Source organism: Vicia villosa, linkage group LG6, assembly GCF_029867415.1.
Source record: "Vicia villosa cultivar HV-30 ecotype Madison, WI linkage group LG6, Vvil1.0, whole genome shotgun sequence".
NCBI classification, from domain to species: domain Eukaryota; kingdom Viridiplantae; phylum Streptophyta; class Magnoliopsida; order Fabales; family Fabaceae; genus Vicia; species Vicia villosa.
The window spans coordinates 131,741,687-131,752,860 of NC_081185.1; the positions used below are offsets into that span (position 1 = coordinate 131,741,687).

General features: G+C 34.0%; 1 protein-coding gene across 1 annotated transcript; it reads right to left on the minus strand.

The window, feature by feature from the left end:
- Positions 1 to 365: 365 nt before the first annotated feature.
- Positions 366 to 2,260, minus strand: LOC131612408 (polygalacturonase-like). The gene is made up of 4 exons (XM_058884204.1): positions 1,650 to 2,260; positions 1,260 to 1,549; positions 827 to 1,055; positions 366 to 698 (listed from the first exon to the last, which is right to left on the minus strand). The coding sequence occupies exons 1-4, from the start codon at positions 2,085 to 2,087 to the stop codon at positions 480 to 482; spliced, it is 1,176 nt and encodes a 391-aa protein (XP_058740187.1). The 5' UTR covers positions 2,088 to 2,260; the 3' UTR covers positions 366 to 479.
- Positions 2,261 to 11,174: the final 8,914 nt, after the last annotated feature.

An 11,174-nucleotide genomic window follows, 5' to 3' on the forward strand; every position in this document is an offset into this window, starting at 1 on the left:
TTCTCTGATTCGAATTATGGATGCAGATATGACTGAAATCCTGTTTGCCCCTATTTTAAATTTTTTTTGAGTTACCTTAAGAACCTTGGAGTTGATAGCATGTTTAAGGACATAAACATCACTAAGCATAGATTGAAATCAAGTGGTATTTGGTAAAGGAAAGGATCAAATTATGGAAATTTCATGAGTAAAATAGATTGATCCAAGAACGGTGTCTAACTTGTGTACCAAAGGAAGGATTAGATACATCTAAATTAGTAAGAAATATTTAATATGTACTCTTATTGATGTGTGATTGTTAAAGTATAAAATTACATAACAAAAAACAAAACATTTAGCTTAAAAGTACTAATGAAAATGTTACCGTCTCGTGTAAGAACAAAAACAACCAATACTTCTGAATACATTTGTTATGAAAACAATAATATAAGTTAGACAGAGATCCCATTAAGAATATTTGCTTGAAAAAAGTTAGTTGTCTATAAGCAACTCTCTGGTTGAATTGAACCTAACGCAGCCCCACCAGCATTCTCACACGATGCTAAAGCTACTTGATTATTGTAGGTAAGTCTTACATCCTTCAACTTTATCCCACTACATGGATACATTGAACTACAATCAAATTTCACAGCTACCTTTGTTGCTGATGTTCCATAAATGTCTTGGTATGTTACATCACTGATTTTAATTCCAGAAGCCTGATATAATCATTTCAACAAGAAAAATGACATTATTATCAGTTTATTTTCATGCTAAATATAAATTTCCAATTTCTTGTATTTGAGTATGTATAGTGTGAGGTCTATAAGCTTAAAATGAAACCAACCTGACCAGGGCAGCCTGTGTAGTAGGGGCAGTAATTCTGGTCAATTACAATTGGGTTTTGCACATTTACCATAAGTACATCTTGATAAAGAACATTCCTAACAATTCCATTGCTAGGTCTACCCCAAGACTTTATTCTAACACCATTCTGAGTATCAGTGAATCTAACCGTTTTAACTGTCACATTTTGAACACCTGGTTCGTTTAATTCCCATCCTAAGCTTCCAATGCTGTAAGTTATAATATCCAACAAACCATTAATATTGTCATTATAAGTAAAAAATAGCAATTCGATCACCGCAACTGCAATTAGGAGGGAATTGAAACTACTTGAGGTCAGAACGGACCCCTGAATCAGATTAGGCGGTCCAGTTGGATAGCGGTGGTGAAAACAACCAAATAAATAAATAAAACATAGTAATAATCAAAAGAACCTTATTCCATGGCCTGGTCCGCATGCAATATTCTCAATCCACACATTAGTGGTGCCGGGACCGATGGAGATACAGTCGTCACCGGTCTGAATTTTGGAGTTGGCGATGGTGATGTCGGACGACATTTGGACATGGATGCCGTCCGTGTTTGGGCTGTTTCCGGCTGCATTGATTTTTATACCTTGGACTATTACATTTTGGCATCCGACGAACCCTATGTGGAACTGTTGACTATTCATTGATGTCAACCCACTTATCATAACGTTCTTGGAGCTGCTGAATTTCAACGTCTGAAAACCACATCACACCAAAAAAAAATGAACCATCATTCTTAACTTGATTGTGGAAAATAATCATGTATTAATTCATGTGCATGAAATGAGACATTACCATGGATCCGGTTGGGCAATTACTTTGGGCTGAGTTTTTACAATTCCACAAGGCAGTCCCTTGGCCATCAAGCACACCGCCATTGATCGAAACACCGTCGACAGACTGAAACTTCAACCACGTATCCGCTTTACCGGTAACATAGTAATCAGATGAAGCCACCAAAGCACCGTCAATGGTTATAGAAATAGCTTTATTGGTACATGTTCCACTGAATGTTACATTTCCAAGTAAGAATTTCCCTCGCGGCACGTAGATTGAAGCGGGATACGGCGAGGCGCATGCATTAGTCCATGCGTTTAGGAATGCCTGTGTGGAATCCGTTATTCCATCTGGTTTGGCTCCAAATTCGGTTACATCGTATGTTGATGATGCATTTGCGTAACAAGTTAGTGTGATCATGAGGAAGAGAAAATGAAGAGGATTATTCTTCAGCATTTCGGTGAAATGATGAAATTGAGAGATGTTATAATATTGTTATTAGAGGAATTAACAAGTAAGTTTGTGTAGGTAGTAAAATTTGCTACCATTGACCTCTTCCATGACTGCTACACTAAAGTTAATATTATCGTCAATTATAGAGGTGGTGGAAAGCCATAGGATTATTGAGTTTTGAGTTTTGACAATTTGTGGAATGTTGATGATGGTGACTTTGGGAGAGGAAATAAGAAGTTGGAAGATGTAGTGGTTGACGGGGTGAAGAAAAGAAGGTAGTGGTCGTGGGAGTTGGGACTGGGAGAATTTCATAGGTGAAAGCACACCTAACACGTCAAGGGCCCACACCCCATGATTCTCACTTTCAGCTCCACGATGCTGTTGATTTTCATTGGTTAGTTCTAACGGTTTTTGTTTGCACTAGAACTACTCTAAATTTCCGTTGGTTTATTTTATACAAGTTACCAAGTTTTATTTTATTCTTGCTGATGTGCATTCTTATTACTATCTGTTCCTTTATAATTGTCATTTTTTAAGTTTTTCCATGTACCAAGACAACCAATTATTGTTGTTACTTTTTAAATAATGATTATTCTTTTTCCAATAATATCCTAAACTTTTTAATATTTTATTTAACTTTTTATATCTCTATCATAATGATTAGGGGTAATTTTGACAAAACAACAAAAATACTTTTTTGAACTTTGAAATGTGACACTTAAAAAGAAACAAATTTTTTACACAAAAGTGACAATTATAAAGGAACGGAAGGAGTATCATTGTTATTAATTGCATCCTAGATTTTATCCTTTGGCTTTTATAATGCATGAGTAATTTTATATCGAGTTTGAGACATGAGGATTGTCGTACCCACAAACCTCATATCTGTTGTATAAATATTAATTGTAATGAGAATGTATTTGTTTTGTAATTTTTATTTTAAAAAAAGAAAAATGTTCGCTACGAAAATATATATACATGCCGAAAGAGGGTTAATAAAAAATTAGCTTTATTTTATAAAGGATGTTTAAATCATACTAAATTATAATCATCATCATACTAAATTATAATCCTAGAAGTTCTTCCCACCAAAATTTCCCGCCAAAATCTTTAATAAAATCATGCTAGGAAAGTAAGGGATTGCGAATTTAGAGTTCGGTAATGGGTCGACGAAAGTTCACCAATTTTGATATTTTTTACAAAAAATAAAATTACCGTTATAATCAATAACACAGCTTATATGAGCTAGGCCCGCGGACAAGAATCATAGTCTTGAACTCTCGTGTTTATCGTTAAGAAATCAAATATTTTACGTTTTCGCGCAAACAAACTAATTCTCACATAGCCTTAGATAAACATAGATACGATAGTGAACAATAATTGATCATTGATCTCTAAGGACGATAATTCTTTTTACTACTTCTATATAATTGCACGCTTGCGTTCTATCAATTCCCATTGCCATATTTCCAAAAATATTTTTTTAAATCTTAAAACAAACACACCTTGTAATAAATAGCCTTAATTATAGTTTTGGTCCCCATATTTTTACTGATTCAAAAAATTAGTTCCCTTATTTTAAATTTAAACAGTTTTGGTCCCCCTATTTTATATTTAAATAGTTTTAGTTCCCCTTTCATACTTTTGCAGTTAAAAATAAGGGTTAAATATGTTTTTGATCCCTATAAATATCTTAATTTTGGCTTTTAATTCCTATAAAAAAATGTCGACTCTTAGTTCCTATAAAATTACTTTTGCACGCAGTTTTAGTCCCTCTTCAGAGACTAAAACTGCGTGTAGAAGTAATTTTATAGGGACTAAAAGTCAATTTTTTATAGGGACTAAAAGGCATTTTTGATAATTTTATAGGGACTAAAAACATATTTAACTCTAAAATTAATGATGTTTTCACTTTTTAAATGACAAATTACTTGTAAAACATGATAAATCATCGTATAAAAATCTATTATTTGAACTTTTTAAATGAAAATATAAGTTAAAAAATAAAAAACCTCATCGATTTTCTTTGAAAAAATATGAGAGGGAGACTAAAACTGTTTAAATTTAAAATAAATGAATTAAAACTGTTTGAATTTAAAATAGGAGAATTAATTTCGTGAATCGAACAAAATAGGGGACTAAAATTATAATTTAGCTTAATAAATAATTAAAGGAATTCGATAAATTATCTATCCAACACAAATAGCTTGATATTTTATCTTAACCAATCAACTGAAATAATTTCAATTAATCAAATAGAATAAATTTTTGATGAATCTATGAATAAAAGTTATTTTTTTGTACCATTAAAAAATAGATTTCTTTTCATATTTTTTAAAATATTTTTAAAAATATAAAAAAAGTTTTTGAATTCATTTTTTATAAAATTAAAAACTAATTTATATTTAGTAACATAAATATAGATTATTAAAAATTAAAATATATTTGAAATCACAATTTTTTTATCAAGATATATTACAAAAAAAAAATTAAGAAGGAGTTCCTTGATCGGACCAACTCTAATGAACTATTTCCCCTTTCAACAGTAAGAGCTCCCTTTGCTTGGTCAAATGGCAGAATTAGAGACTCCATTCCCTTAAAAGGCTTGACAGGTCTATTTGCAATATGGATTGGCTTTCTTTTTGTATAATTACTTCTTGCATAACTCTTCCTAAAATTAGGTCTGAACATTATCCCTTGAGGCTAGACTTAAACTTTATCACTCCATCTTTCTCCTCTCATTTCAAGTTCTTGCAGGTGTGGACTATTTACCATTTGTGTTTAGAGGTGGTTAAAAGAAGCAGGAATGTCCAGATCCATGGTTGTCTCATGTTTGTTCTTTCTCAAAAGCTTAAAACTCTCAACACTACTATAAAAAATACATTTTATCTCGAATGCGAAATGCATTTAACTTCGGCTAAAAAAGTGAATTAACGAAGAGCGTCATGAAAAGTATCAACTTTGCCCCTTAACGGGAAAAATGCTTATGCACATGGGTTCCAACCCTTGCTTCTGCACTTTTAATATTTTCAAAACTAGTGTATCAAACCTTTCAATTAATTAAAAACAATGAGGGGTAGATTAATAATTTTTTAAATTCGTTACAAACTACCGAATATTTATAAATTAATTATTTACCCATAATATTACATTGTTTACACAAAATATTTTGGTATATATATATATATATATATATATATATATATATATATATATATATATATATATATATCAAACACATTTTGAATTTGATTCATCGTCATCATTATTGTTGGAGAAGATCAGATGTTGGATCCTCGTTTCATTGAAATATCGGGGAAGATAAAATGTTGGATGCAATATATTCTAGATCCCTTTCGCATTTATTTGTTTCTTATGTAAATCAAGAAAAGGGTTTCTTTTAAATGAATGGATATATGATTATTGAAAAACACTGTAAAAAACATTGATTATTGAAGAACACAAACCTTAAATACAATTTATTTTATGCTCTTACAATTTATCGTAGAGAACTTTGCCAAGTTTTTTACGCTTCAAAGTTTTCATGTTATATGTTTCGTTAACAATTATTGATATTCATAATGCTTTTATAATAATGGCTGCTAGGTTTCACACAAATTACTAATGGAAGTGTCTTGAGTATTGATACTCGTGAAATGGACGACACATATTTGCTTACGATCATTAATACTCTCAATTATCACACCAAAATAATATCCTTGGTTTTTGACTAAAGCCGAGGTAAAAGGTGTATAAGTTTTTTTTTTAATACTACATCGTTTACACAGAATATTAAATTACATTATTACAACAAAAACAATGTTATCATAATAGATGTTGTTCTTGGAGAACAACACATCTTTGCTCGAATCCAGATCCTGTTGGATATATTTTGTTTAACCTGAAAGCATGAATGATTTTGTCCACTTGCAATCTATCACATTGAACTCTTCTAACATTCTTTAACATAGAGTTATTCCAAAAATACAACATCAACACCATTATGTGAGATAGATTGCAAAGGCAGAAAAATATTTTGTTCAAGGATAGAAGAACATTGAAGATTTTTTCTGTCATGCAATCTATCCCAAAGAATGATTGCTTATGCGAGTTTTTGGGATATATGATTTGAATCAAATGCAGCAACATTGATTTACATATTTAGATTAATCTTGAAAGTGATCAATCAAGATTGACAATCAACATTATTGAAGATTGATCTCTTATGATTTTTAGATGATCATTCATATTTAAGATGAAGATCCTGCAAGGCTTTAGAGTTGAACTTCGTATTTCTATATAAGAAGGCAACATCAACACCATTATGTGAGATAGATTGCAAAGGCAGAAAAATATTTTGTTCAACGATAGAAGAACATTGAAGATTTTTTCTGTCATGCAATCTATCCCAAAGAATGATTGCTTATGCGAGTTTTTGGGATATATGATTTGAATCAAATGCAGCAACATTGATATACATATTTAGATTAATCTTGAAAGTGATCAATCAAGATTGACAATCAACATTATTGAAGATTGATCTCTTATGATTTTTAGATGATCATTCATATTTAAGATGAAGATCCTGCAAGGCTTTAGAGTTGAACTTCGTATTTCTATATAAGAAGGCAATATCCTTTGTGAAGACTCGGACCTGAAGAGAAAATATCTACCCATTAGAATAATTTTGTTTTAGTTGGTTCTTTGTTCTTATTTATATTTTGTACACTTTATTCCTAGGCATTTACTCTCAATTAGCTGAACAGAAAATTAAAGTGTAAGGTTGTTGTACCATCTATCTTATATGGTGTAATTGTCAAAATACTTGAAGAGTGTTTGAGTGAAAGTAAGAGGTGTCTCAAATTCAAGTGGAGCCACGATCGAATCTTCATGGGTAGTATTAGGAAAGCAACATTGGAAGAAGTGAGTTCAGATAAGGTCAATTGTACTTCTGACTATTAAGAGTTGAGTGCTTTCTATAGTGAGTCTTGAATAGAAATTCACGAATAGTATTTAGAAATAAGGCATTGAACCAAGAGTGTTCAACTAAGACCAATGTGTACTCTAATTATTAAGAGTGGGTTTTCTTTTGTTTGGTTAACACCCTCCAGACGTAGGTGATTTTGCATCAAACAAAATTACCAATTTTCATATATTTTTAATATTTTTCTTTAATTATGTCTGCTGCGTAATTATCATGTCATACACATTGTTCAAGACATTGTGTTTAATATTTTTTCGTACGAAGAATCTAATTACAATTGATATCAAAGCCGACATCTTATTTTATTTGGATGTATTCCAAGATTCTTATTTTGTTCAAGATGGAGAGTTCCAAAAGAAAAGAGCAATTCCTCTATCAAAATTTCTTTATGATGCTAAGAATCCTCCAAATATTGTAATTAAGTGGAGAATCTCATATGAACTAAATTTATATGTTGATGATGGATCAGAACTATGTTTCATTTCTACCATTGCAAATTTTGAAAATTAATGTGCCCTTGACATTAGTATTAGTTGACAGTATTATGAGTTGACGTTGATACGTCAATGAAATAGGATTTGGCATAGTAAAGTGTGGAGTTAAATATGAATCTGTGTTTGGTTTCTGAAATAAATATCATATCCTTTCATTAGTTATTACTCAAGTTACAAAAACTAAAAAACAAAAAGTGAGGAATTAGCAAAGACTGATACATTGTAAAAATATTGACCGTTTTGGTTGAAAAAATTATTTGGTTGACATTGTCAAGACATAGTTGAGTAGTCAACTATTTTGAATGTAAGATCATATCTGTTGTGAATTCAATGCCAAGAACAAAGTATAAAACAAGGAAGAATAAAGGACAAGGAAGAAGAGGAACACAAGAATTGGTTATAACTGCTATTCTTTTACTTTCTCTTAAAACAAGATTACAAGTTTACAAGAATAACAAATAACCTCTCTCACCCTAAATTAGGATTTGCAGCTTAGCAATGATGAGAGACTAGTATGCTATTTATAATAAAACCTAACATACTAACTAATGAGCTTTTTTCCACAAGACCCATTATACAAGCCAACTTAATAAACAAGCTAACTTAACAAATTAGTGTTTAAACACTAAAACCTAATTTAACATGCTAACAACCATAGCATCTTCGACACAAGCATGTGAACAACCTTCGACTTCATGCTTAATTCTGTCGAACCAAGAAGCTACCCTTCGACCATACTAGAGTTCGATCCAATATCTCACAAATCTCCACCTTGGACCTAACTCTACAATATCAAGGGAACAAACTAGCTATCTTCATGCAGCTTTATCAACTGCATACAGTGGAAAAACTTGCAACTTGACAATGTCTTGGTGATCATATCAGCAGCATTGTCTTCAGTCGAAACCTTCAGCACTTGGACTTCTCCACGCTCGATTACTCCTCTGACGAAATGCAGCCTCACATCAATGTGCTTAGTTCGCTCATGATAGGCTGAATTCTTCGACAGGTGTATTGCACTTTGACTATCACATTTAACAGTGATACCTCGACCTTGAAGTTTCAGCTCCTTCGCAAAACCTTCAAGCCACAATGCTTCTTTCACAGCTTCAGTTAATGCAATGTACTCCGCTTCAGTGGTTGATAGAGCAACAACCTTCTGAAGTGTTGCTTTCCAACTAATTGCTGTGCCAAACATAGTGAAAACATATCCAGAAATAGATTTCCTGGAATCCATACAACCTGCATAATCAGAGTCGACATATCCTTCGATTACTGCTTTACCATCTTCACCCAAGGCTCCACCATAAATTAGGACTCTATTCAGAGACCCATTTATGTACCTTAAAATCCACTTCAATGCTTGCCAGTGAGCCTTTCCAGGATTTGCCATGTACCTGCTTACAAGACTTACTGCGTATGCTATGTCGGGTCTAGTACAAACCATAGCATACATCAAAGAACCAACTATATTAGCATATGGGATGCTATTCATATAGGCTCTTTCCACATCAGTACTGGGACACTGATCAATACTCAGCTTGAATTGAGGGTTTGTTGGAGTCACAACTGGCTTCGAATTCGACATACCAAACTTTTCAAGAATCTTCCGTAGATATGCCTCTTGAGATAGGCATAACTTCGACTTCTTTCTATCTCTTCGAATGTCAATTCCAAGAATCCTGGAAGCAGCTCCCAGATCCTTCATATCGAACTCCTTATTGAGTTCAGCCTTCACCCTCATCACATCTTCGACACTGTTGCTTGCTATGAGAATATCATCAACATAAAGCAACAAAATAACAAATGAATTACCAGGTCGAAATCTGAAGTAAACACAGTGGTCGAACTGACTTCTAATGAAACTTATGTGTGTCATGAACTTGTCGAATCTCCTATTCCACTGTCGAGGAGATTGTTTCAGCCCATACAAAGATCTTTTTAGCTTGCACACATAATCTTCCTTTCCCTTTTCGACATACCCTTCAGGATGCCTCATCAGGATCGTTTCATCTAAATCACCATACAAGAACGCAGTCTTCACATCCATTTGTTCCAGTTCAAGGTCGAACTGTGCCACCATGGCAAGCAACATTCAAATGGACCTATGCTTTACAACAGGAGAAAACACATCATTGAAGTCGACACCTTCTTTCTGAGTGAAACCCCTTGCAACTAACCTTGCCTTGTATCTTTTCGACGTCACTCCTTCAATTCCTTCCTTAACTTTGAAAATCCATTTACAGCTGACTAACCTTGCCCCAACAGGTTTCTTGATCAGTTCCCAAGTATGATTATCATGAAGAGATTTCATCTCATCATCCATGGCCTTCAGCCATTCAGTCTTATTTCGACTCCTCATAACTTCCTTATAGTCTCTAGGCTCTTCGTCTAGAACCTCACTTGCAGAGATTAAGGCATAAGCTATAAGATCTGCATATCCAAGTCTCTGAGGTGGCTTGATGACTCTTCTCGACCTATCTCTCGACAATAGGTAGTCATCGTCAGTTTCCTCAACTTCAGCATCTTCTGCTTCTTCTTCGACTTCATCTGGGATATGCAATTCAGCATCAACATGCTCCACCTCAATAGGAATCTCTACCTGTTCCAGCTCTTCTGCACTTCGATCATCATCATCAGTTTTCGTAAAAGCCATTTCAGCTTCATTGAAAACTACATCTCGACTGGTGATACACCTCCTGTGACCTGGCTCTAGGCACCATAGCCTATAAGCTTTGACTCCTTCAGGGTATCCCATGAACATGCATTTCAGAGCTCTAGGTTCGACCTTGTCTTGCCTAATGTGAGCATAGGCTATGCAGCCAAATACTCTCAGTTTGTCGAGATCTGGTGGATGTCCTGACCAAACTTCTTCAGGTGTCTTCATATCTAACGCTGTCGAAGGACATCTGTTTATCAGATATGTTGCTGTCGAAACAGCCTCAGCCCAGAACACCTTCTTTAAACCGGCACTAGACAACATGCATCTGACTCTCTCCAAAATAGTTCGATTAAACCTTTCAGCCAAACCATTTTGCTGTGGAGTACCTGCAGTAGTTCTATGCCTTGCAATACCAGAGGCAGCACAAAAACTGTCGAATGCCTCATTGCAAAATTCAAGGCCATTGTCGGTTCTCAACCTCTTGACCTTTCTGCCAGTCTGATTTTCAACCAGAGTCTTCCAACTTTTGAAATTCTCAAAAGTTTCATCCTTAGTCTTCTGGATGAATACCCATAATTTTCTGGAATAATCATCTACTATGGATAGAAAATACCTTGCTCCTGAATGTGATGGACACCTTGCAGGCCCCCAAAGATCAGCATGGATGTAATCAAGGGATCCATGTGTTCTTTGTTTGCCTTTGTTGAACTTCACTCTGCAAGATTTTCCAAGTATACAGGGTTCACAAAACTTCAGCTTTTCGATTTTGTCTCCACCAAGCAGATTTTGTTTCCCTAATTCGACCAGACCCCTTTCACTGACATGGCCCAATCTCATGTGCCAGATTTCTGTTTTCGACAAAGGTTTCGTGGATGCAACATTTGTCGAACCACTTACAACTTCAGCCTCAAGGGTATACAAGCCTTGTTTCTTCACGCCTCTCAAGACTT

Bases quoted from the DNA above. Each gene is read 5' to 3' on its own strand.
- LOC131612408 (XM_058884204.1), bottom strand. From the start codon at position 2,087: ATGCTGAAGAATAATCCTCTTCATTTTCTCTTCCTCATGATCACACTA. The intron at 1,056-1,259 runs GTTCTTTTGATT...TATAACTTACAG, and splicing joins GGACCAGGCCATGGAATAAG to CATTGGAAGCTTAGGATGGG. The intron at 699-826 runs GTTGGTTTCATT...TGATTATATCAG, and splicing joins ACACAGGCTGCCCTGGTCAG to GCTTCTGGAATTAAAATCAG.